The sequence below is a fragment of the Primulina tabacum genome, chromosome 4 (genome assembly GCF_025594145.1).
Source record: "Primulina tabacum isolate GXHZ01 chromosome 4, ASM2559414v2, whole genome shotgun sequence".
NCBI classification, from domain to species: Eukaryota; Viridiplantae; Streptophyta; class Magnoliopsida; order Lamiales; family Gesneriaceae; genus Primulina; species Primulina tabacum.
Genome location: NC_134553.1, coordinates 42,464,986 through 42,492,938, shown reverse-complemented (window position 1 = coordinate 42,492,938; position 27,953 = coordinate 42,464,986). Strand labels below are relative to the sequence as shown.

General features: G+C 36.2%; 1 protein-coding gene across 1 annotated transcript in view; it reads right to left on the bottom strand.

Moving 5' to 3' along the window:
• Positions 1 to 912: 912 nt before the first annotated feature.
• LOC142543300 (uncharacterized) overlaps positions 913 to 27,953 on the bottom strand; it is an 89,573-nt gene continuing 62,532 nt past the window's right edge. Inside the window, exons 36-63 of the mRNA XM_075650479.1 lie at positions 24,645 to 24,748; positions 21,724 to 22,019; positions 21,534 to 21,618; positions 20,509 to 21,216; positions 20,084 to 20,402; positions 19,811 to 19,969; positions 19,555 to 19,718; positions 19,288 to 19,468; positions 18,935 to 19,204; positions 18,626 to 18,832; positions 12,560 to 12,614; positions 11,991 to 12,106; positions 11,390 to 11,896; positions 10,413 to 11,228; positions 10,212 to 10,288; positions 8,936 to 9,389; positions 8,745 to 8,831; positions 7,959 to 8,111; positions 7,680 to 7,864; positions 6,534 to 7,070; positions 6,198 to 6,375; positions 5,976 to 6,118; positions 5,616 to 5,742; positions 5,026 to 5,247; positions 4,037 to 4,393; positions 2,457 to 2,615; positions 1,805 to 2,092; positions 913 to 1,550 (exon numbers count right to left, since the gene is read on the bottom strand). Of these exons, the coding sequence (XP_075506594.1) occupies positions 1,395 to 1,550; positions 1,805 to 2,092; positions 2,457 to 2,615; positions 4,037 to 4,393; positions 5,026 to 5,247; positions 5,616 to 5,742; positions 5,976 to 6,118; positions 6,198 to 6,375; positions 6,534 to 7,070; positions 7,680 to 7,864; positions 7,959 to 8,111; positions 8,745 to 8,831; positions 8,936 to 9,389; positions 10,212 to 10,288; positions 10,413 to 11,228; positions 11,390 to 11,896; positions 11,991 to 12,106; positions 12,560 to 12,614; positions 18,626 to 18,832; positions 18,935 to 19,204; positions 19,288 to 19,468; positions 19,555 to 19,718; positions 19,811 to 19,969; positions 20,084 to 20,402; positions 20,509 to 21,216; positions 21,534 to 21,618; positions 21,724 to 22,019; positions 24,645 to 24,748 (7,110 nt within the window). The 3' untranslated portion in view covers positions 913 to 1,394. The remainder of the gene's footprint in view (positions 1,551 to 1,804; positions 2,093 to 2,456; positions 2,616 to 4,036; positions 4,394 to 5,025; positions 5,248 to 5,615; positions 5,743 to 5,975; positions 6,119 to 6,197; positions 6,376 to 6,533; positions 7,071 to 7,679; positions 7,865 to 7,958; positions 8,112 to 8,744; positions 8,832 to 8,935; positions 9,390 to 10,211; positions 10,289 to 10,412; positions 11,229 to 11,389; positions 11,897 to 11,990; positions 12,107 to 12,559; positions 12,615 to 18,625; positions 18,833 to 18,934; positions 19,205 to 19,287; positions 19,469 to 19,554; positions 19,719 to 19,810; positions 19,970 to 20,083; positions 20,403 to 20,508; positions 21,217 to 21,533; positions 21,619 to 21,723; positions 22,020 to 24,644; positions 24,749 to 27,953) is intronic.

Here is a 27,953-nt window from a genome sequence, read left to right as displayed (position 1 = left end):
TGAGCAGTGAGTGACGTAATAGGATCCACAGCATAAATTCCAGCTGGCTTCTTTACTCCTGACCTCTCAGACGGCCACTGATAACTGTTAATGGTCATCTGTTCAAGCAAATCATATGCTTGATCAGGTGATTTGGCAAATATCGTGCCACCAGCTGCTGCATCCACAGTACCTCTTGTTTGTCCATTCAAACCATTGTAAAACAATTCAATCTGTACCCAATCTTCAAAACCATGGTTTGGACACCTCCTCAACAATTCCTTATACCGTTCTCATGCCTCATATAATTGCTCAAAGTCAGTCTGCCTAAAAGTACTTATCTCAATCTTCAACTGTGCAGACTTCGTAGGTGGAAAATATTTAGCAAGGTACTTGGTTGCTAACTCCTGCGATGTAGTGATACTCCCCAAAAGAAGCGATTGCTTGGTCCCTAAGAGAAAAATGAAACAAGCGCAATCGAATTATATCATCAGAAACACCATTTATTTTTATCGTGTCAGTGATTTCAAGGAATGTTCTGAGATGTAGATGAGGATCTGCAGTAGCGGCTCCCCCAAACTAGTTCTGTTGAACCATGTTTATCAATACGGGCTTGAGCTCAAGTTGTTTGCATTAATAATCCCTCGTGCTATGCCCTGAATAATGAGCATTTAGTACCGGCCTAAAATGATCTCTGATGGGTATTGCAAGGGGTGGATTTTCGTTAATCTAAAGTTGGAAACGCTTCACATGCTAATATGTCTACAAGATTGATTTGCGGCAAAAAAAAAAAAAAAGAGACCACCAAAACTATAGATGAATTTGCAAGCTCAAGTTCCGAGAAAGATCCAGAGTACTTTAACAAATCGTGATAAATTTTAAATGTTTAATATATATCAATATTTCATTCTAAACATGCCTAAATCCCTGCACTAACAGTACTAATGGTTGCCAAAATTTTTATATAGTATCATTACAGATGCACTGATCCTCGTATATATCATCGATATCCAGGTGCTTGCCGGGTGTCCGAACAAAAGTATATATACACAACAATTGGTATTCTCATCTTCAAAAACCCAAGTGAAAGAACTTTACCACAGCAAAATACAATAAAGATGATAGATATCTGCTCGCTTGCACGGGGCCTCAGCACACATCACTAAGGGAAAAGATTTTGTTCCGCTGGGTCAGCAACATTTCCCATTCAGGAATGCTTGAGATCTGTCATTTCAACTTTCTAGATACCTATCCACAAATTTCAAACATGTCTACTTGAAACGGTGGAAGAGTTCGGTGGGAAAGGAGCATGATATCAAATATACTGGACATACTCAAGCGCTGCTGTCTATTCGTGGTGGAGCTAGAGAAACATGACACATTTGATATGCAAGCTCGTTGACGTAAGTACCTTGTCAATCATTGTTCACCGCTCCAAGAGTAGAATTTAAAGTAACAGATGAAGGCATCTGGTGGGTAGATAAGATGTAAACTCCCTTGTTGTTAACTTCAGAGCTAGCCTCATCAATCACAGGGGAATATGGTTTCGTCACTTTCCTCTTCAGCAAGGCCTGGCACAACGCAGACAGGCTAAAGCAATAAGCAAAACATGGCTTCTCAAAATTTAGAAACAATCAAGTTGTAGAGGTGTATTCGCTTGTTAACTTGTGATGCTAACTTATCCTCATCAATACTTTTTAGCATCAAAAAAACCTTTACTCTTTTAATCCCCTACTTTTTTCAATAAGTTTCATCATAAGAAAAATTACAAGGAAGAAAAAAAATTGAATTGAAAGAGAGATGATAAGATAGTTCAAGACCCAACCGTTAATTGTGCCGATCCATAAGCACATCTTGCTTGTTCTATCGAAGAATAAACTTCAAATGCTTGATTAGAATCACGGTCACACTTAATTATTCGAATTTGATCCTTTGCATCAAATGATCTACTCTGTAAATACAGAATAATACGTGAAGGTGGACCATTTGGATGGTCTTTCTTTCCGTGAATCAATTCCATTGTCACTAAGTCATCCCACACAACATCCCATAGCACTGAACATGGATCTCTGGCTGGGTTGAATTTTTTCTGCGCTATGAGGTTAGATGGTTGCTGAAAACGACATACAAGGAACTGTGAGTCCGAGTGCTATAAAACGAGTGGAAATTGCATTTACCACCTTTATGAAATATCGAAAAACCATAAAACCTCTATGTAAAATTAAAGATCTTTTCAAAACCTTTGTTTTTAAAAGTAGGCACATCTGCCCCATTTACAGGAGGTTTTACACATATTTTTTTATAGACACAGGTTTCTAAAATATCATTAATTTCATGTAGGAAGTAATGTGTTTTTTTGGGTTTTCATAGAAGGCTAAATATATCTGCCTTATAAGATCACTAGCATGAAGAAAATTTGTTAGGCTCGTCCTTTTTAACAAAGGAATTATGTTCCTAGTCAAATTTAACCAACTCACTTGCAACAATACGACTCTCCGATGAGTAACCAAAATGATTTTTCCCTTAGGAAGAGCAAAGTGGTCTTCATAAGCATCTGTTAAGGCATATTTCCCACGCACTTTGAACAGATCAACTTGAATAAAGAATGATCCAGATTCTGCCAATTGCAGTATAATCTTCATAATGGATAGACAAGTAACAACAGTTGTCAGTGCAGTTCTAGCAAGCATAGCGATATAATCAAGAGCAAAATTAACAATAAAAAAAATATAATAACACTGGCAATGAAATCATAACATTTTTTAACACCACATCCAAACTGAAAGGAGGGACTATCTAACATTTCCAGTATTTTAATTAATCATTACTTGTATAGACAAACGTATTTTATTTTCTTCTATTTCATGTAAGGTAGTATTTGAATTAATGGATTTGATTTGGGCAGAAGGATTTGATTTAAGAAAGGATTCCCGTCGAAGTAGTCAAGCGCCGTATTTGATTCAAGGACCTGATCAATCTACATTTTCTGGAACTGGGGCATAGATTCACATAGGTGCTCCTACTCTTGCAAGATCCTTTGACTACTTATCCACCTTTTGCATCTGTCTCCAATGCGCCGACATAATGTGATATTCTTTTAATTAGAAAAGGAACCTGAACACGTACAAATTTCCTAATTACGCAATTGCCGAATATCTCTATTACAAAAAACTCTCGTAGGGCATCACATAAGGCAATGAAGTAATCAATAGAGAACAGTTTCAAAGACTCATTGTAAGATTAATTTACCTATCTCAAACTCATGCGAACTTAGCTTTTGATGTAAGCATGATCACCCAATTTATGCACGCACCTGGACCAGAGCAATTTGATGTTGTATTTAAGATTCTAATATGATTGAAGGGGACTCCTATAAGAGGGTTGTTATTGAAAAAATGTGATCACCTACAAGTTGAAGCTTATACTAATGTAGATTGGGTGGGGAGTGGTTAGGCGCTGGACCTCTGGCTACTACACATCCAATGGAGGTAACCTTGTCTCGGCAAAGATAAAAACAAACTTGGTGTCTAGGAATTGTGCAGAAGCAGAGTTTAGATCAATGGCTCATGGAATTTGGGAAGTTAATGGAAGAATATTAAAAGAAATAAAAATCTCAAATCCATATCTCATAAAGATTTAATGTGATAATAGAATAGCTATCTCTATTGCTCCTAATTTGTTCTCTTTGCAATAGAACAAAGCACTTGAAAGTTAATAACCATTTTATCAGGGAAAAACTTGTAACGGGACAGATTTATGTTCTTTATATTCCTACTAGATAACATATTGCTAAGTTCAATATTTCAAGTTAGAAACTGGAAAATTGCGGCCAGGGAATCATATAGGTTACAGCAGAGATCAGAATTTGTCGTCACAAATAAATCCGAAATGTAAGATATCCACCAGAATTTCAAGAGACAGAAAAAATTGGAGAATACTTGTCCATGACATCAAAATCATTGGGTATCCAACCAATAGAGATTATCACCAACCAACCTGGAATAATACAGCAACGGAGAGAAGACATTTAAAGGCATAGAGTAATGAAATATTGTACCTGTCCCTGCGCTTTGTACTCATCATAAGGCCTGAGTAAATTGTCACCACTAATAACTCGCGGTAGTCTCTTGCGAAGGAGTTGATCCTCAGAAGCAATTGCAGATGCTATCTTCATCCTCATTGCATTTGCACCTTCAGTAGTTTTTGACAAGAGATCTAAAACCCCACTAACAGGCTGTGCAGCAGCACCTATCAAACCCTTCCCAACACCCTGAACGAAACCCTCAACACCAGATGCTTTTGCACCTTCAAGAGGCTTTGTTAAAATGCCAGTGACACCTCGGAATAGACCTTTTGCAAAGGCCCCGCCCCCTTCTCGAATGGCATCACCAAAGTCCTCTACACCTTTGTTCTCCTGCAAGAAAGAAACTGCATTACTATAAAAAGACATGCAGCATTTAGTCAGCTTAATTGCACATGTAAGGTAAAAAAGAAGCTATGAAATGGGAAAAACATGACACGACTGAGTATTATTGAAGTAGAGAATATAGAAGGGATATCCACAAAATTTTGGCTGTCACAAAGATATTTGAGCTTAAGTTCCTCAAAGTTCGAAAAAAATTTACATTCTCTCTTGAAAACCTTTAGGCTAAGAAACAAAGTGGAAAAATAGAGAATATAGGCGTACCCAAGTTTTGGAAGAAATCAATCAAACTGCAATCTGAAAGTTCGAGTGAAACTTAAGTAGAATAATACGTCAACTATAAGAACTATGCATTCAAAGGTGACATCTTAAGAGTATGCACGAGGTTGCCTAGTCCATGGAAAGATAGCACACAATAAATAGGTAGCAGACAAGTGCGCTTACAACAAGAAACATGCTTCCAGCACTTAAAGCTCAATAAAATCTTTATTTAAAATAGAAAGAAAATCAAGAAAGGTTTTCGGCACAACCCATTAATATCTTTGTTTTAGATACAACTCTGAAAAGGCTACTAACAATAGCATGACGTATAAGTCATAAAAGTTGAGAATCTTTGCAGAAACCTGTCTTTGGCGACTTTGCATAAATTTCTTATCCATTGATAAGGCAGCAACACCTTTGCTCATATGTCCAAGTGCACTACTAGCATTGCCCAAAATATCAACTCCAGAAAGCAGCTGAAGAGGTTGACTGAGAATATCCTTTTTTATGTTTGAGAGAGCATTACTGACAAGAACACTATGTCTCATAGAAACATTTTCCAGAAATCTCTGATTGATCCGGACCTGATTAATCATATCATAAAGTACTACAAATCACACCGCCAAGAGTTGTGATAAAACAATAATATTTATCTGGTAAAAGGACTAGAATCAAAGGGATCACTAAGATTGAACTAGATGAAATCTATCAGGGTACTCAATAGCCAAATTGGGTTCAGCTAGTGACCAGAAGAGTTCAATGAAATACCAATGACTGATCATCAGTGTCTAGTGAGGGACTTGTGGGAAGTGCATTTTGGCTGGACAAATGACCTTTTTCTTTCCCAGAAAACTTTCCCACCGTATCCAATATTAGTATTTCAAATCAAATTTCAGGTGAAACATTTACATCAACAGTAAAGTGTACGGAATAAATACTGAGTACTGCTTACGGGCATGTTTTCAGTATTTCCAAGTGCAGTCATTAAGCTTGCCCAAAATCCAAGGACACCCACTGGCCGTTGAGTAGGGGACATAGCCATGGTAACTTTGAAACGAATCTCTGAAAGATTGAAAACACTGCCAAAGCAAGAGTACCATTCATTAACACAAATTTCTGAAAAGAAGGCAGATGGATAATGCTAAAGGTACATTCAATGTATCGTACATCCATATTTACATTAATTATTTTGTGAGATTTTGTATTCAATATATCATGAGAATTTGACAAATTGAATTTTTGTATTGATTTTTTTATGATGTAAGATTTGGTATACATGTAGCATCACTTTAAATAAATAGGCAATGCATACCCAATCTGCATGATGGGATCAACCGAAACTGAAGTGGTCTGTGAACTAAACATTCTGGAAATATTTGTCTGCTGGATCAACCCATGAAGGCGCCAAATGATGGGTTCATGGATGTTAATCAAAAATGCAGTATTTTCGGGTCCCTAACAGAATATAATTTAGATATTTCTCAGCATTAAAATATAAAAACCTAATGAAGTAAAACACATTTGCTATACTCACTTGCAAACCTATATAAGGATATACACATAGATCTAAAGAACCGGTTGATTGCTGTGTGACAGAAAGCTTCAAAATATAATCAGTCTCCTCCCCAGCTCTTTGGGGCCGAAACAGAACCGGCATTGGAGTCAAAGGCAACTGATTATCCACCTGAATTGCCCCCATTCTAACTTTTAACCTGAATCACAAAACCCAGAATCACAAGTGAAATACATTATCAAGTGGTTAAATTGAGTGAAAATTAAAGTAATGAATTTAAATTTACAACTTCCATACAGACTACTTAAGACAAGCGATTGATGGTCCACTCCTTAGTTATGTAAATGAGAATATTACCGACTAATTCCCGAGCCCAATCCAGTTGAGTGTGAGAGCAAAAAATTTTGCAGTGAACAATACAGTATCTCTTCAGGTGTATGATCAATAATGGATAACCCAAGGTCTGCAACCTCAACAATGAGATGAAATTCACCATATGAGGAGCATGTTGACTGTTTAGATTGATATTTATTGTCAGAGATTTGTAGTAAAGAAGAAAGACTTCGATTCAAAAGTCTGGGAGCTTCTTCATCTGGCATCCAATCGCTGATTTGGACAACATTTATTTTCTCTTCCCTAAGGATGGTGACTCGTAGAGGCCTCCCAGGGCGTCCAGAAACCGGGATGGGTTGATGATCATTAATCTCATCTATATCATATATTTGTGATGTCGAAGGGTCGTCACCATCTATCAGTAGTTCCAAATATCGTTGTTTACCAAGATCTTCCCATGAAAAAGGAACAGCAGCATTTGGGAGTAGAGACCTCCAAGAGTCCTTTGAACCATTGACTTGCCGATATTGTATTGGAAGAAACAAAGAGCGATTTTCAATCCTGAAATTGCTTTCATTAGAAATATAGACAGTGGGGATGCAAAAAGAGAAGTGAAAGCTAGTACACAAAAAAGGGCTTTTGAAAAGAATATAAATCAGAAATCTTAGCCAACCATGATCACCTTCAGAAGGCAAAATAGCCACTCATTCTTAGCTAGTGATTTATGTTTTTCTAAGTCCACGTGACCAACTTCGTAAGACACATAAAATAGTCACTCATCAAAGCTAGTGACGATTTTTGACACATAGCTTAGGTGACAATCTATCAACTATCAGAGAGATCTAGAGAGAGAACATATATCAAGAGAGTTTGTGCAAATGAAGCAGAGTTCACTTTTGTATAAAACAATTTTGTAAGCTATCATATGAAAGAATCAAATAGTGACAAAGGTGTACTAGACAAGGACTAAAGAAAGCAATAACAAAAGTCATTATGATAACGTGGATCACAGAAGAAACAGCCTTTCTGGATATAAACCCTTGCTTCTCCAACAAATCATCACATATTATTATTACATTCTCTAGGTTAGATTTCGATACCAAGGTGAGACTACTTGACCAATTGCCAAGGAAAAGAAAATCATATAAGAGAGCATGAATCTACAATCACCTGTAGGGACTCGAAACAGATTTGGGACGGAATATAACTTCATAGCGAGAGGTTTTAGTTCCACCTCTTACTTCAACTGAAATATGCATTTGATCACTTCCTGATTCATGCCTCAAGCAAACAGACATAAAACCTTCTGTACCTATTGTGAATGGTGCGCTCCATTGGTAGCCATCCATTTGCAACTTAAGTCGGGCACATACGATGGATAAAGAAAGTCACAAATCTTTTCAGAAAATATATGCATCCTTGGAAAATGGGTGAACTTATGAGACAAACCTTAAGCAACTCAGCTTTTCCACACTGCCATCCAAAACGTTTGGGAGGATCAGCTGGATGAAGCCATTCAATCATTTGAGTGTCACACTGTCGCATGCATATGCTAGAGCCAGCTCTGTTAATGAACATTGTTTGTGGTTGAAAATGCACAACCTACAGATACACGTGGGCTGATTCAGTCATCCATTTACATGATAGAATTCATTTCATAATGATCCCACATCCCCTTAGTCGAAGATTTCAGTAGCTTATATTCTGAATGTGAGAAAGGCAACTGACAGAGAGGAACAATATGACAATCTTCTACACAATATGAAAATCTTTTACCAGCAAAAGTAACACTTTATCAACTTCCGACAAAAGCTAACATGCTTAAAGAGAAACTATAACCTTAAAAATTGCTATTGTCAAGAGCAATAGATGTACTTTGCCCTTATTTATAGAGATACGGTAAAATTCTCTCGCATTAAACCAACCCAAGTGATTATCTGAAATCTATACTCCCCTCCGCTTAATAGAAACTCACGTACACAAAAACATATGCACAAACAAGTGGTATTTGTAAACTTCACATTTTAGCCAATCAATTTATCTCTATGCTGCAACTTACCCTATACCTAGGCCACTATAGGTGATTTTCAGACTCTTCTGCTCATATCCCATATTCATTCTTGAAATGAATCATGTTAGTCAGATATTACATAGGAAATAATCAGTAGAATGAAAGATTAAAGATGGAAATTTATAAAACAAGTGAAACTGCAGTTACAAAACTTCAGTGAATACCTTCGTTCTATCTGAAGTCATGTGTAGCACAGCTGAAAGCTTATAATAAGTTCCATCCGAATTGAAAGCTACAACATCAACTCGTTGCTGAAGAGAAGTCAAGTTCAGGCATATTCAAAATTGTAAGTCTCATATACATAACGTGAAAGTCTTACATCATCATACACAATGTATTAAACTCTCCATATTACCTTTTTCTCCAGCTCAAGAAGTGATACTCCAGGACTGAAATGTTCAGAACCTTGAATAGCAACAGCAATGCCCACCCTGGGGGACAGATACGCATCATTCCGTGAAGAAAATAGCATCACACCACCACGGCCAATATAGTCTTGTGGAGAAAGCATACTAGGTATTGGACTAGTATCTTCAATAGCTTCAAGTACTTGAATGTTTTTCCTTCCACCAACCTGTCCTCCAACTAATGGAGTAGAAGGATATTTCGAGGCTGATTTTGCAGATTTCACTGCTTTGGAGACTAGAAGAGAATCCACAGAGTTGGTATCCAGTGGTTCAATTTCCACAACTTTATATGCCAATGGCAGGAAGGAATCATTATTTATCCAGTAGGGAACAAAAAACCTAATGGTTTTTGGAGCAGCTGCAGTTCCTCCCATGTCACGCTCGACACTGACCCTTAACCTCCTGAGTTAAAGGCATCATGAGTTAAAGGCATCATAAATAAATAAAACAAAATAAAATCGGTCAAGCAAATTAACAATTGTCAATGCCAGAGCATAGCCCCTTATCTTAATCAGTATACAAGGATAAATTTTGCGGCACAAGGGATGAAATGAACCACCCTTAGGTCGATCTTAATTGCCATTACAACAAGTCTGGCAGCCTAGGGAGAATACATTGGGGTGATAATGTTTGAATCAAGATTCCTATATTTTTCAGAATTTGAAGAGATCCAGATATCAACAAACAGGTTCATTCTATTTCACATGGCAGAAAATATCTTAATAAGGCAGGCAAATCAACCTTGGGAACATAGGCGCACTTCCCCTCATGATGCTACAGTATATGCATTATCTCTCTCAACAGAGTCAGTTATGAAGAAGAAAATAGCAATTTGCCATCAACTCGACAGTTATGAACATTCCTCTCACCCTCTTTCTTAGTATCAGTTCCTTAGCATCATGAATGATTTGAAACCTTACTATATTGCCATTACATGAATGACTTAAGGGCAAATATATTAAATTATGCCAATGATATTTTGGTGGCTGAATCAGATGTAGACAAGGGTACATGGTGCATAACCGTCTATGGAATCTATTACAAATACAAATATCAGAACTGTAGAAGCCATTACATTCTAGGCAATAAAGACTTCACGAATCAAGACAACTCATGCCAATTATAGTTAATTTCGCACATCAAAAGCAACGAGGAAGAAGGGACAGCTTATAGACAAAGAAAAACAAGAAATATCCGAATACGTAAAGAATCTGAGACTTTTACCTTTTTCTCGGCTGGTGAAGCATCCAAAATGATGAAACGTGATTACCATTTGTCAGATCCAAAATGAGAACTGGATCCTGTTTCACCAAGAGCCAAAAAAGGATGAAATAATTAAAATTTATTTGAAATAACTATTTCTATGCACATTTTTATACAAAACATGCATGTACTTCTCATACATACTCAAACTGACAATTTTACCTTATCCATAGCCCAACCACCTTGAACAACTAACATGACATATATAGGATTTCGAATATCAGCAGAATATATGTGTACAGTTTCACGTGATGATACATAGCCATGATGTCGTTCTATGCTTTTACCATCTTTCATTCTTTCCCAGATTTTGAATTCTGCAGCACACGGAAGTCTGTTCTCCAACTTCAATGGAGAGCTGATGGATATTTTCCAATCATAAACGGGGGTATTAAGATCTGTATGAAGAATTGATGTGTCTGTACCAATGGTGAGCCAAAATAGCCTTCCATTAGAACCAGGGCAACACCAAAGAAGATCCATCTTCTCCAACTTATTCAAACTAAGTGGAGAAATAGGAGTCTTACTCCCTTGCTTCAAGGTATTTTGACGAGAAAGTATCCCCGGATCAACAGATAATGGATCTTTCTCCACGGAAACTGGACGTCCCCAGGCATAACAAATTTGAGAATGATCACCGGATGGACGGATTCGTAGACATTGAGTAGAATCCTTAGACATGCTTCCCCATGGTAAAGCCGTAGAGCGACCAGGATTTATGATAGTGTCAAGATAGTTTTTATCTGTTATAGGCCTTGCAACACATTCATCAACTTGTTGCCTTGTGCGGGTCCAGCGTCTTCGACGAACTGCATCACGAGCTGATTTGGTTCCTGATTTGGAAGAATTTGGGGGCCATTTTACACTTTGATAGTCAGGCCCACAAGCCCAGCCATTAGCATCAACAAAGTGAGATTTATCAACAGTCCATGATGATGCCCACATCCATCCAGGTGGGAGAGGAGGTTCAAAAAATTCCTTCAAGGAATTTAAATGGGTACAATTGTAAAATCTCATAGATGTTAAAACTAAGATAAATGTATTCTAAATATTTGAAAATTTAAATGGGTACAATTGTAAAATCTCATAGATGTTAAAACTAAGATAAATATATTCTAAATATTTGAAGAAATACTCACTTTGGATGAATATGAGAAGTCCCTGGTACTCCAATGTCCTGGATCCTCATCTCGTGAACCAGATTCATTGTTACACCAACCCGAGACCGGATGATATTTTTCATTTTCAAAAACCTCTTCAATAACACAGTTATTACTGCGTAATGTGGAAGTGGCTTCCTGGCCATGAATCATAGAAACAGGGCATGTTGAGATATTTAATTTGATGTCTGAATCATTTGTTACAGTCGCAAGACTTCTGAAGAGTGCATGCTTCTTGCCATTTTTCATAGAAACTTCTAAAGCCACAAAATCATCTTTCAATTTCTTGGTATTCACTGATAGTGGAAGTAATGAGCGAAAACCATCCCATGGACCTTCTGGACCAACTGCAACCCAGAAACCCACGTCAGCACCAGCACCTTTTCCATCTCCTCGACCACTTTCGAAGTCAGAAACCATGCTCTTCTCAATGTAAGAAGTGGAAATGAATAGGCAACCACGAGGATGCACTTCATCAGTGTGCCCCTGAAAATTATAACATCAGCGGCATAACATCAAAAGAACAGAAATTTCAATCATATGTGTCAAAAAGACATAATAAATCCCTAATTACACATACTCTACTTTTCAAGGGATCCACATCCAATGTTTGATAGAGCTTTTCAAGTGAAGCTATCTTTTTCAACATGCTTGAACCGTGCTCGATGGAGAAGGAACATGCTCCTACAACCTCGCCTAATAATTAATCGAATCGAAATGTTAGATAAATAGAAGAAAAAAAATCAAACATGAGAATGACACGTATCTTCCAAATGCAGCAAAGCGGTGCGTCAGGTCAAATTATCCCCATATTAGAATCATAAGCATCAGCCAAAAGCCATTTGACCAAACGGTATAAAACTTTCTCAGATGAGAAAGATCAAGGGTTCAACCCTCCAAAATCCCCTCCCTCAATGCTCCAAAAAAGAAAACAATTATAAATATTAGAAAACATAAAACACAAGATTTCAACACGTAGAGGCTTGGGTCCTTTTGCACTATACATACATGCAACAATATGTTGACGTCAGTACTATGTTGTGAATGCACCTTTAAATGCTGAAAGAAAATGATCAAAGTGAACCCGGTACTCTGTGTGAGTGTGCATGTGGGAGGGGAGGGGGGCGGAGGGAAGAGCAGTGTTAGCACCTTTTCCGGCTTTTGCAGCAAGGTTTGTCACTTCCACTTCCAATTTAGCCACTCCCTGCAATAAGGACGTGCAGATAATTTATAATGGGAGGAAGAATTTTGCACACGAGCTTAAGGATTATCTTGTAAAATTGGGTATTTCATAAAATTTCGTGTACATACACACGTCAACAAAACGAAGCAGATCAATCATCAATGAAGAAACTGACGTCTTCTTGAAGTTGCCTGATCCCTTACGATCACAAGTCATGTACCAAATGTTTATTGTGGTGAATCAATCCTCAGTACAACCTACCTATAAACCAACTTCCCTAAAAAAATTTTGGGTTCGGAACTCCTCTAAACTCCATACATAAATACCTTCCGAACCTAAACATACTACACACCCTACAACCAAAAATATTTGGTTGCACCGTGTTCATTCATAATACCACTCCTACCCATAGAAACTTGATTTAAAAGACTTCAACAGTATTTACTTTCCCACTCAAAAAGCTATCTTTGTTATTTCCCTGTGTTTCTATAGGTGTCACATTCTTCGAGTCTCAAAATATATTTCCAATGCCCTATCCTAGGGCACTGCAACAAAACATGCCAATTTTTTTTATCTAATTAATTATTTATCTGGCCTTTAAAATTTTGCTAATTTGTAGGAATTGTGAATATTTGTTTTTATTCTCCAACAAAGTCCCTTCATTACTTTGGTTAAAAAAATTATTTTAGCATTTCTGGAATCAAATGATGATGAAACTTTATCCAGAAAATGTTTTATATATCGAATATGTTTATAGATTAACTAAGATTACATTACTTGTTTAATAATTTGAAAATAGACCCATAAAGATTTTAATATTTATGTTAATATTTAAAATGTATTTATTCAATATTTTTGTTTTTTTAATTAAAAGCTAGTTTTTTAAAACTTGAAAACTTTTATGTAAAATTTTCTATAAAAATATATCTAATGAAGGGTTCCTATATTATTTTGTTCAAATTATTTTATTCTGATATTCTTGGAATCAAAATACTAATGAAACTTTATCAAGAAAATCCTTAAGATCCTGTGAAAAATTACTTGTGTGTTTAATTATGTGAAAGTAGTTACAAAAAGATTTAAATATTTATGTTATTTTTAAATATGTTTATTCAATATATTTTTGTTATCAAAAGTTAGTCTTTTAAAATATTTCAAATTGTTTATGTTGAATATGTTAAAGTTTTAAACCCTTAAAAAAACAGTTTTTAAAAAAGATGTATACAGAAACATCCCTTCATTATTTTGTTTCAAAATTTATTCTAATATTTTTTTAAATCAAAGTAATAATGAAACTTTTAATTTATAGATATTGAACAAGATTAGTTTTTAACTTAATATTAAATTATTATTCAACAGTCCCATAAAGATTATAAAGAAATATGTTATCTTTAAAATGTATTTATTCAACATAGTCCAATACATGTTTTAAAAAAACCAACTTTTGATGAAAAATATATATATCAAAAAAATATGTTAAACTTTTCCATGATTAGAGAATGGAATAAATATTTTACAATCCCTAAAAATTAGCAAAATTTTAAAGGCCAAGTAAATAACTAATTATAATAAATTTTGACCTCAGTCAAAATTCAATTGGTGTAGGAAATATAGTGTACTTTGTGCAGCAGAGGACTTGAGGTCTGTAACAATAATATAAAGGAGACCTAGAGTTTTGATGTAAAACCAATTATAACTAGAGAGATCCTCACCATAAAATATACAAAATGAAACTGATATAATAGTAGATTTGAACATTTCCGTTGCTTGCAGAAAAAATTATCTTATCACAAGTTGTGAAAGGAATATCAAGCATATGCGACAAAAATGAATTCCCGGAAGCCTTAAAGGATCCCATGCACTGAGCTACAGATATGAACGAAATGCAAATATTGGAAAACAATGATACATGGCATAAGGTCGAAATGGATGGACATAAGAAATTAGTTGGTGCAAGGGCATATTTACCTTAATGTTCAATTCAGTGAGGTTAGTGGCTAGGGTTATGCCCACAAATATGGAATTGATTATGAGAATCATCAGCACTAGTAACGAAGTTGAACTCTATTTGAATATGTGAGATTGTGTTGATATTATGTGATTTGATTTAATCTTGCATTATGGAAAGATAAATCTTGCAGATTATTTAGTTATATATTGAATATTCTATCCCATATTTTGTAAGGATCATATTACCATATTGAGTTTAAAGATTAGTACTCTCAATAATAGTACAGACAACCAGATGTGACCTTGAACTCTGTTCATTAACAAGAGTCTCAGTCATATGACGTCGTTCAAATCCTCTCTCAATAATACTTCTTAATTCATCATATGTTGAAATGGGTACACCTGTCATATTTTCTACGGCAACCATTCCCTTTGAGTCTTTCTTGAAGTCCAATTTCAAGCATTTTGCATTCTTTGGCTGTACAAGATCTATCAAAGCATCTTGATAAAGTTCAACCATATACCCCTTCAACGTAAATGTAAACTTGTCATCATCCCGCTTCATAATATTAAGAAGTTCAGATATAGCTCATGGTGTGAGTCCATGATTGCTCTTGGATCCATGAATTGTAAATGTCTTTCTAGATCCGGAGAGGATCTGAACGTCATACGACTGGAAAGCATCTTGATATAGTTCAACCATATACGCCTTCAACGTAAATGTAAACTTGTCATCATCCCGCTTCATAATATTAAGGAGTTCAGATATAGCTCATGGTGTGAGTCCATGATTGCTCTTGGATCCATGAATTGTAAATGTCTTTCTAGATCCGGAAAGGATCTGAACGTGAATGAACAGAGTTCAAGGTCACAATTGGTACTCTCTGTTATTATTGAGAATACTAATCTTCAAACTCAAAATGGTTGTCGATGGATATTTACCGTCAAATATAAATCAAATGGGAGAATTGAACGATATAAGATGAGTAGGTTGGTGTATACTCAACTAGAAAGAAATTAGATGCAGAAGATCAAAGAGGATGTGTAATGCCTGAATTTATATAAAAAAAAAAGTTATTGTTCATGAGTTGCTATTCAAGCGCAGCGGCGCAACCTAGGCGCTAGAGATGCGGCAATTGTGGCGCTGCGGCGCTGTAAAGTGGTGCTGAGGCCCTACAGACGCGAAAAATCAATATGTAAGCCCACCTTCACCTCCACCAATCATTTTCCTCCTCCTTCACGCAAATCATCATCCATCTCCTCTCCATTTTCTAACTTCTTTCTCATTTTTTGGGTGATTCGCTCAAGAAAAATATGAAATGAAGGTAGATTTGAGATCCTCTCGACAAGGGCTTCAAGATGATGTAAGTATTTCCCAATTTTATTCAAGTTTGGAAATATGTTGAAATTTAGAATTGATATTTGAGTTGATAATTTGAGATATTAAGATGTTAAAGATGTTGTATTTGAGTTGGTTTGAACTTAAAAAAGATACAAGAATGGTTTCTTGTTTATGTGCAAAGAACAATTTTTACACCTTCTGTATTTCGTGTATATGGGACAATTGTGTTTGGATTTTGGAGTTAGGATCTTCATCAAACTTGTAGATCGTCGAGTTAGCTTCGATTTGGTTCTTGAATCACTCAATTCCAAGAATAATTGAAAGAGATAGTGCAGATTTGTGTACATGCCTTCCGTTTATTCGAATTTTGGGATTTATTAGTCGGGATTCTGGATTTGATGTTCCAATGAAAGTTATAGAACATTGTCTTGTCTTCGAAATGATGCCAAATTGGCTTGATTCCATTGGATATTGAGGAAGTTATGCACAAAATACTAAAATGTGCCAGAAATATATTGACGCAGAATTCGTGGGAATTATGTTGGATGTTTCAGATTATGAACGACTGGGTAAATCACTTTATTTGACAAAATTTTGTGAAGAATAGTTGTTGGGTTTTGAGTTTTCTTGCATATCCAATTTGCGGGTCTTGATTCGAAGCAGTATTGAATTAATTATGAATTTTGTACAAAAACTGGTCCGTTTTGATAAATGATCAGGGTTCTTAAGTTATAGTAGACTTCAGAGGTTTAAGACTTCTCAACTACACATTTCGATCTCCTTTTGGTAATATTTGAAAGGTATGTTACGGTCAGTAACATACGAGGTAAAAGTATCATTTTTATTTCAAACTGAAAATTCTATTGATCGATGAATTAATTGTGATTTGATGATGATTGTTGTCTTGAGATGAGTTTATTGTGATATTGAGATGATGATATTGATTTGCATCATTACATTGCATATTGAGCCAGTTTTCGATTCAGATTTGATATGGCGGAGGTCGCCTTGATTTATTGATTTGTTAGACGTATGTGGCTATAGTTGAATTGGCATAGAGTATGCGGAAGTCGCTGCTATGCCCAGAACACTCTCTATAGGTGCACCATAGTCCTGGGATTGTAGAACACAGCACCCCACCCCGAGCGAATGAGTCGGTGGATGTTGCTGGGGGATTCTCTTCCCTTTGGTACCCTATGACCAGATGATTCACTTGATCTTGAGATTTATTGATAGTCCACAGCTTCTGATCATGCATTGCATTATATTGCATCTTTATAGATTTTATATGAACTAGTTGTCATTTTAATTCTCATATGTTATTGATTGTATCATTCTGGGTTTATACTCACCGGCACGTCGGCTACCTCTTGTTTTCATGTGCTTGACGGTAGGTGAGGCGAGGCTTGGGATGCCAGAGTCCAGCTCCAGGCGAGGAGATGCGAGTTAGAGTGGGATTCTAGGGTCTTAAGAGCTATTTGATGGCGTTTGGATTACTTTGGCTCACTAGTTATTTTGGCATGTTAAAACTTATATTTCAAACATTTGAGACCTCTAAATTATTTTGACGATGTTATGTCGAGTTGTGAACCACATATTATGTGTTTTACTAAATCGTTTGATTTGTTACATTTATAATTATTAATATTAGATGTCGGACCCGGGGCCCACAGGATGACCCTCCGGTGGACGGAGAAATGTATTAGAGAGTCCATCGGGCAAGTTGATTTACTCGTCACTTACCAAGCCTGATATCACATATACGTGATTTTTGTTGAGCTGTTTACGCATTCTCTAAATAAAAGCACTTAGAAGCGGTAGATTTGATTCTTTGATACTTAAAAGGTTCTCTGGGAGAAATATGTTGTTTATGAGGACTTAAAACAAATATGTGGAAGGATTTTGGATGCAGATTGGATAGAATAAGTCGAAAATTCAAAGTCAACTACTGGCTACTAATAGAAAGTCGAGAGAAATATACTCACACAGAAAAGTAAGAGCAAAGTGTAGCTTGGAAAAGTAGTGTTGACGCTAAATACAATGCTATTCCTGAATGGATGTGTTAATCAATTTGGATAGAAAGATTTTTCAAGGATATTAGATCCTGTGGCCCAAGAAACTTCATAGTGATAGCAAGTCTACTTTATTGAAGATTGAAATTGAGTCAAATGTTAGCAAGATGGGAATGTACAAAATTCATTCACCAACTTCAAAGAGAGTATGGAAAATTGACTTCAAATCCCCATAATTATGTAATTAGGACAAAATTGGAATTATTGAAGATGGAAATTGAGTCCAATGTTAGCAAGATGGGAATGCACGACGTTCATTCACCAACTTCACAGGGAGTGTGAGAAATCCACCTAAAATCCCAATAATTAAGTAATTAGGAGAAAATCATTTCGATAAATATGTTGTGTTATTATTTGTATTTTTTTCCTTTTATATATTATATATAGATTATATTTGGTTGTTAGCAAAGATTGGGCCTGTTGTTACTGTTTCATGTTAAAACCCTTGTTTTGCTTGCATAGATATAACAAGATTACTTATTTATCTGTTTACATATGCATATGTTTTATATATATTACCCTTCCATTTCAATTGATGGCTATCCCCCATTCACAAACTGCAGCCTTCTTTCTTCATTTTTCAGTTACTGAGTGCATGTTGGAATGTTTGGTTTCTATAATTTCTTTCAGGAGTCAGAGTTAGTGGCAGGGTTTTCAGAATTGCATACCTTCCGAGGAACTTCAAAAATGAAGAGTTCATTCCATTTAGCTGTGCCTTCATCCAAATCGTTCGCCCTAGAAGTTGATGGCTTAACACATCTTGTTCTCGCACTCTGAGGAAAAAGCTTTTGCTGATTTGCATCCTGATTCTCGACAAGCAATCGCAAGGCACAGAAAAATTTGTGACTATTTCCATCATCGATAAGAGGTAAACCCTACAGGTACATAGAAAAAAAAGGAAAAATTAAACAGTATTTTACAGTACCCTGAAGTGAAACAGTGATAAAAATGGACAAATTAGAAAAATGAATAATAACCTTTGCTTCAACAATATGAATTCCAACATAACATCGAGGTTCCCTTGATTCATCCGCAACATTTAACCTGTCAGAATACCTTGGAGGTGGGACCCTCAAGGAGATACGATCACCATGAGGCAGCAAGCTGACAGTATCAAAATTATGCTCATTTTTTTTCAGGTATATATCACACCCAAGATTATTTTCCACTATCACAGTCTGAAAATCATCTTCATCCAATGCCAGGTGAGTAGATTTTTTGTCAGGTGCGTCAGGACTTGTAGCTTCCTGTGGAAACTTATAAGTTGAGGAGGAACAAAACAAGATAAGAATCTGGAGCGCGTATAGAAAAGATAAAGATTCTCTTTAACCTGCATTAGCATGAAAGCTTTCTCTTCAAGTTCCCTGAGCTTACTCCATGAATCCATGGCTTGTGCTACGGTATCCATGTTCGCTGCACTCAGATTTATATTCAGAATGCTGGTGGCGGCAATTCGCATTCGTTTACCTACTCTTGACAGTTGGGGTAAATTGGTATCATATGTTTCAAGCCTTCCAACGGGAAAAGAGTTAAATCAATTATAATGTCAACTATATCATAAGAAATATTAAAAGTGGTGGAGACCTAAATTTCTTACTTGAGTATCCCATCAAAAGGCTCAATAAGTGGTTCCCAAGATTCTAAATGAATATTAAACGTTGATGCTGCAAAAGAAGAAATCAACACAGCGTTCAATGCCTCAAGTCGACCATGTGTTGCTAACTTGATGTTGGTAATTGTTGCATCAAAAAGTGGAGTCATCTGTAAAGGAAACACAGGAAATATAAACATAAAATCAACAATAAAAAGTATTAGTCATAGTGGAGGGGAATATTTTCCAATAAGGTGTTAACCATTCCACCCAAGCTGTCCAAAACTGTCAGAGAAAAGCATCTTAATTTCATCTCTGCTGCTATGTTGTCCCTTGTCTTTGGTTTCACTAAGTCTCCAATAGAAAATGCTAGTCTGCTTGATGGCTTTTTAAGGTCTGAACGAGCAAGGAATGTACATGCCTAAATAAACAAGGAAGTAAAGTTTAAATAAACTCGATACTCATCTATACAAATACAAGGTGACCAAAAATGTTGTGACAAATAATCAAATTTAACGCCTACTATTAATTTGACCTGATTCTCAACTTTCCAAATACTCCAGCACTGAGATGATTTCAAATTTGAAGATCTTGAGATTGGTATCTCAGCAATGTTAGCTTGGCTAACTAAATCCATCCTTGGGCAGCAAAAAGATTCCAGGCAAGGTGCTTCATCTTGTCGGGTTACTACACATCCCAAGGAAGCATAACCAGGGGGGGCGATGGGATACCAGAAAAAAGCTTCTTCCAGACCTTTCTTCCCAATATATGCAACTTTTGTAAATTGGACAGGTTTCGCAGAAATTTCAGGGTCATTAGCCTTGAAAATGATGCCCAGTGGAGGAGGTTCCATGCTGCAAAAAAATTAGAAGAAGTTACACGATGAAAAATAGCAATAAAACAGTAAAAAACATTTATTAAAAAAAATTACACAAACAAGAAACCAGGGAAGATTCCAACCCATCTGTAATGCAGTCCCCCAAAACAGCATATCCAGAACGAGGTATGGGTCTCCATATTGAAAATGACCGGCGAAGATCACCACCTCTGTCCCACCAGATTCTCTCAAAGCTTGGGATTGACATACAACATGAGGTTGCTTTAGAAATCGACCTTAAAACATCCCAACCAGAAGATGTTGCACTCTCATTACTAGTCTTAGGGCATTCATTTTTCAGTTCAGTACTCATATCCAAAACGGATTGACTTGATAAAGATTGACGCTGGCTTGAGTTCAAAAGAAGAATATGATTTAGGTCAAAGCAACACTCTTTGGAAGGGTAGTCAACAGATGGCTGCGCATAAAATGATCCTATGCAGTTGTCCAAACGCCATATACTAAATCCATATTCAAATGAAAGATTACTAGAAGTATTTAGTATACACTCTAAATACATGGCAGACGTCACCAAATCAGAACGAAGACAGTGAACAATGTGATTTGGAGGTGGTTGACTTCCGATATGAGCAACACACCCTAGTGCCAAGTAGCCAGGAGGTGCAATGGGAAGCCAAAGAGAACAATCGCTATCAATGTTTGAACAGACTCCTTTGTTCTCCCGTCCTCCAATGCAAGAAAAGAACCCAATGAGCTTAAAACCAAGAGGCTTCCTTACTCGACCATATGTATTGCTCACAGAGAAGACTGACTGTGAAGGAGGATTTGGCCTGAAAATGCATGAAAATAAAACTATTAGTGCATAAATTAGCATATCTAAAGAGAAAAGCAATACCTACAGGTAATATGTCAAAGAAAAAGACTTGCAAATGAAAAAGAATCTTTATTATGCAGCTGAAAGTCCACCCTGCTCACCAACATCAGAAGACTCATAAACAGAGACTAAAGTATCCATCATTTTGTTTTAATAAGTTACACTAAAGAGCACGAGGAAGAACAATGCAATAAATTGTTTTAAAACGTTTCCAATAAGAAAACGTGAGCTAATGAAGTCAGAGGTAACAATGCATTTGAATTCTACAGTTACCTTGATGTCACACAATCTCCCAGAACAACATAGTTGGATGGAGCTCTAGGCCTCCAAAATGTGAAATTGCTAAGACGCCCATTTTCTACAAACAAATTAGTACACAAATTGCCAAAGTTTAATTGAACTCTATTAATAGAGGAGCGGGAATCAAAACATAACCAATGAAACTATAGAAGATAACAAATACCTTTAGGTGACACCCAGATTCGATCAAAATTCGAACATGGGGACAGGGGGTCAGCATTTCCAAATAGCATTGTTGTAGATAACTGAGTTTGCAGATTAAGCAAAAGGGAAATAACACCCAGTGAAAGATGTGCATATATATCTGTAGACATGAGTGATATGTTCGTTTTATCTTTAACAGAGGTATATCCGCCAGAAATATCCACCGGATCGAGAACAACAAGACCTGAACCAGCCTCCACAGTTAGATCCTTGAAAAGACCTCTTATCCATCGATCATCTTCTTTAGATGCATACCTATTGAACACAAGTGAATGATAACTATTATGATGATGATGAAAAAGTGGAAATCCAGAGGACTATTTCTTAAAATGTGATTGATATTTACTTGTGGAATTTACTTGACATGTTGACCACAAAGATAAAGAATCTTTACAGGCATAGATATTTAAATCTATAACAAAAAACAAATATGAAACCCTAACATTATCAGCAAGACTCTAATTGTGTCTAACAACTTTAGGACCATACATCTTTGTGCTAGAATTATATCTCCACCAACACTTACCTCAAACTAAAGCATGGAAATATCATTAGTTTCAGCTACCTTCGATAAATATTATCAAAAAAAAATCAATGTGGAACTGTTACGTCTTGCAAGAATGTAACTCTATTCAACATATGATGAAGAATAATAAAACAAAAATGTAGATTATGCTCAATTAAGAAAGTTAATCTGTACACCCTCAAGATTTCTTCCTAGCAAGATAAGCTAGTAACTCCCTCAACAAGAAAACAAATATCAATGCATCATCACTAACTACCCCCCTGCTTACACGTTATATCCTCCCTCACGTGTTTTCTCCCTTTTTTTCTAGAATATACAAATATAATCTTAGGCTTTTTATCTTCTTTATTAACTGTGCCCACTATGCCTGAACCCATTGGGCTTGGGTGGCTTGGGTTCATAACAGGAACTACTCCCTCCAATAAATTGTTTATGTTCTCCTGAGCACAAGTATCATACTCTTCATTTAATCTACTACCCCTAGCATTGATATCCCAAATTGACCACCCCATGGAACGTTTGGTCAAATAGGTTGTATAGTAAATTTAACTGATGCTATATGTCGGTCATCAAAATAGACCACCGCCACAATTAATACTAGCTACTTAGTCATATATTATTTATTCAGTTCATTACAGATTGGCGCTTACAAGTGCTCATCTTGTGTGATAATAAGTAGCATTTCCACGATTAATTCATGCTTCATGTGCACTAATATTACATGTTAGTACGTCAACTTTTCATAATGGAATAGTAAAAGAATATTGTATATTTCTTGTTCATAATAGAAAAGTGTACATGCCCTGTACTTAACGAAATGCAAAGGAACTAAAAAAGAAAAAAGCTAAAATTAAGCTAATTACAGTTAACTAAGTTTCCTAAAAGCTAAAGATTTGTACTCTTTAATATTCCTAAAATCATGCCAATATCTTTTCAGAACTTTCCAACAATCCCCCTCAAGCTTGTTTGAATGTCTTCCATGGCCAGCTTGCCAATCAAGTACCCTAATTGTTTTGATGATAATCCTTTAGTGAGTATATATGCGACCCTGTTCAGTAGTTGGAATGGAGGGCATAAAAATCAGACCATTATCCAGTTTTTCCTTGACGAAATGCATATCTATCTCAACACACTCGTTCTATCATGAAACAATGGATTATGGGCAATGGATATGGCTGCTTTATTGTTGCAATATACTTTCAGAAGCAACGAATGAGAGACTCTCAATTCTTCCAATAATCTCTTGATCCATATTATCTCACAAACACCTAGCGCAAGAGATTGAAACTCAGCCTCTGCATTACTTCTAGCCAAGAAACTGGCCTGAGCTTCATTTGCTATAGGAGTCCCAAAGCTGTTTTTTTCGCCAGGTTTGCTGCCCCTTTAAATTTGCTGGGTTCCCATTAGGTTTCCAGCAAGTATCTCGAGTGTGGCATGGTTTATTACAGTAATCACACCAAACTCAAGTTTTTCTTCAGTTTTCCACTGATTACAATGTGACCAAGCAGCATTAGCATCAGCAACAGTTAGTGCAGAGTTCTCAAGGGATCCACCAGTCCCTTTTTTGCCCAGCATGACATTCCGATGACTTTCCTGGCGTCGTACTTCAGAAAATACCTCTCCAATTGTGGAAGAAGCTGTATGCCAATTATTCTACCCTTTCATCAAATTCAACATTCAATCCTGCCAAAAAATTATAAATCTTGTTATTCTCCACCATCTTTCGATGCTGGTTATAATCTTCAACACTTTTCCATTCAAAATCTTTGATGAACAAATCCAAGTCTTGCCATATGCCTTTCAGGATATTGAAATATCTCGTCACACTATCTCCCCCTCGTCGAATCTCTCCAAGACGCAACTGCAACTCATAAATCTGTGACTGATTGCCAATATCAGAATACATCTGATAGATATTATACCAAAAAGCTCTTTGGCAGTGGGCCAACACATGTTTTTTGTAGGTGCTTTGGTTTCACCAGTGAGATATCCGATCTTTCTACTCCCACAAATGTACATCCTAACTGATTGAGACCACCTCAAAAAATTACCTTCATTTGAGTCGGATTGTGTTTTTATGAACATGATGAGAATCCATATGAGAATTCTTGGTTTCAATGATCTTAGAATTAATTGCAGGAGAGGTTCACAGTAAAAGAAAACTTCTATAGAACAAAACCAACACCCTTACATATATAAAATTCTATATCCAATTCAAAACGTAAATTCCAAATCACTCGAACAAAGTAACGAAGAGAGACACTGGTGAACCGATTCAATAGAAATTGTCCACCATAAACTTTTAAGTTCCACATAAAGAAAAAAACACTAAGTAAAAAGAAGCCACAACTTACATGAAGCTAAAATCTGTTTTCGCACGTAGAAGCTTTTCGCCAAGTGCGGAATCATCTAGGGATGATTTACCGCTGTCATAAAAGGTAAATTCAGGAGAAACCACCTATCAAGAGTAAGAAATTAACCAAGTGAGATTACACATGCTTGTGGTAAAGAAAAATGGTGTCCAACTATTAAAGAGAAATGACAAATTAAAAAGAAACAAAACAAATCTAAACTCTTTTACCAAAATGGTGGAGATATTAAACATTGTTTGTTCTCATGTCAGGCAATCTAGAAGTGCAAAAATGCATCATGTTTGGAAATTACAAAAGCGCATCCTGTTCTTCGAATGCGGACTGCACAAAAAAATCCCCTACCCCTCTTGTTAGAGACTCTTTTTTGCGATAATATTGAGTTTCCAAACTTTTCGGGTCGGATGGGAATGAAGGCACATATACCTACCTTCTATTTTGTCGTAAATAGTTTCCATAGCATCTCCCACTCTTTGTAGTGGAGGTGTTACCCAGTTTAAATATCTAAATTATATTATTAAGCGATCAGAGTGAATAAATTTATTACTTTTGAGTGTGCTCACAACAATATCCTTTCACTTTATGAATAAATAATTATGAGAAAAATCTTTAATAATAAATTATTCAAATTTATTCATTTATCTTACAAACCACGCACTGCTCATACAGCAATTATCTCATTCTCTATCACTTCAATATTATAAATACCTTATTCACCAAATGTTTACAACCACAATTTATTTTAACACTGAATTGATGGAACAAAACAAAATAAGGAATATCCTCAAAAAATAAGGAACTGAACCAATCAGGTTTAGTTTAAGAAATATAGTCCTAACCCTAATTGGCTTTCAAAAGCTTAATGGGCCGGCGATTGGGCCAGTAAAATATTATGTCACGTACTTTAATTTAAGTATATTAATAAACTATTGAATTTATAGTATAAAAATATTCTTAAACATGTAATGAACTGTAAAAACGCCCATATTCCAGGTGACTAGTTTTATAATACATCCTGGCAGGTGTCCTGCTAAATTCTCCACCCTAACAAGGCGGTTGGATTGGGAAAAGAAAAGTAAAGAAAGGCACAGTGGCACAAATTTGTGGCCGAGAATTTGACTGCAGAAGATATGGATAGTGAGTTAATTTACATAGAAAGTAACTATAGCGAGTGAATCAAGGCGAACAGGACTAGAATAATCCATAACATTAGGACCATTACTTCCACAAGTGTTAGAAGCATTACTTCCGTAAGTACACTAGAGGAAAACATCAAAGTTCTTATGGAATCAAGAATTATGTTCCTAAGCTATAATCAATTTTTAAGAGAAAACTATTCTTAGACATGGCATCTGGTGTCATGTGTTAAAACAAAAGATATTATTAATACGATGGAAGATTGTATAAATAATATGTTGTGAATCTTTATTTGATAATATGTATCGTATATTGATTTAAGTGTATATATTTGGTTTCTTCAAGTCAGGTGATTGCTAGGATTAAGATCTAGGGTTTCCATTCTAAATAGCCTTGTATGTTGTATAAATGTCATGTAGCAATAATAAAATGAAATTATTCTATGATCTTTGACATGGTACTAGAGCCCGTCTTTTTTATAAATTTATGTTTTTTCTTCCTACCAAATAACTCTATCATTATCTTCATTCCTTAATCATGTCCGATTCTGAAGCTTAAAAAAACATGTAGTTGTGAAGCAATCTACTAAATCGGAGGATATAAATCTCAATCCAATGATTGGCGACTTGCTAAACATTCAGCCGAACTATCATTTGGACAGAAAGAACTACTTGAAATGGTCCTAATTTGTGCAGACTTATCTGAAGGGAAATGAGAAATTAGTCACCATCTTGGGACTGGACCCAAACCAGGTGAAGAAGGCTTCGACAAGTGGAATGAAGCTGATTCTATGGTCATGTCGTGGCTGTGGGAGTCAATGGATCCAAGGATTAGTGACGCTATCATGTTTTGACGTCTGCAAACGCCATTTCGGAGTGAATCAAACGAACATATTCGAAGGCTCGTTATATTGTTCATGTCTATGAAATCAAAATAAAGGTGGGATCGGCCAAGCAAGGAAGTAAACCGATTACTGAGTACGCCAACAAACTTCAAAATCTTTGGCAGGAACTTGATCACTATCGGGTCATTGTGATGAAGTGTCCAGAAGATGCCTCAACTCTAAAACAATTCGTTGATAAGGACAGAGTTTATGATTTCTTAGCGGGATTGAACCCGGAATTCAATAAACTAAGGGTCCAAATTAAAGGAAAAGATGAGACACCATCTTTGGAAGAAAAAATCTCTTTGATTCAGGCTGAAGAAAGTCAGAGAAGTGTGATGCTTGAGCCTCAAAATTCAGAGGGGTCGGTGATGGTCGCGAAGAATCCAGAACAACGTCAAGTTAAGGAGTATGGAAGGGTAGAAATATCAAAGTTGAAGGCCGAAAGAGTAAGAAAGATTTATGGTGTATTTATTGTTGAAAGACTGGACATACTAAGGACAGGTGCCGGAAATTACATGGCAAAGATAAGGACGGCAATGAACGATGGGGACAGACTAGAAACATAAACCAAGCCAACTTTATTGTTACCCAGCCAAGCCATGAAGGTGACCCGAGACTGAATGAATTCAGTAAAGAAGAGGTTGAGAAACTTTGAAACTCCTTAAAAATGAATAGAAGAACAGTGGTACTTGTTCCTTAGTCCATTCAGGTAAGTCTCTTATCTCTTTAGGATTAAATGCCTCATATATTGCTGTTAGAAATTTGTGGGTTGTCGATTCAGGAGCCACAGACAATATGACTTATTCTTCACTTAATTCAATTATTACTCACCTTGTCCAAGCAACCGAAAGATAACAATTGCTGATGGTTTTCTTACCAATGTTGTTGGGATAGGCAATATTCAAAACAGCCCCACAATTACCCTCAACAATGTTCTTCGCGTGCCAATTTATCCACCAGCTTAATATCTATCAAAAAGCATACCTCTGACTTGAAACGTAATGTGCTCTTTTATCCATCTCATTTTGTATTTCTGGACTAGGATTCGGGGAGGAAGATTGGACTTGCTAGGGAAGAAAAGGGGCTATATTTTCTTGAGGATATTGGGGACTACAACAACGTTAGGAATAAAATATCTTCATCTTTTTTGTCATCTTCAAATAAGGACAGCATTTGGCTTCACCATTTTGGATTACGTCATCTTTACAAATTTAGTGGATGAGCGGTCCACACACCATGAAAATCAAATTCAAAATCCCACAGTAAATAGC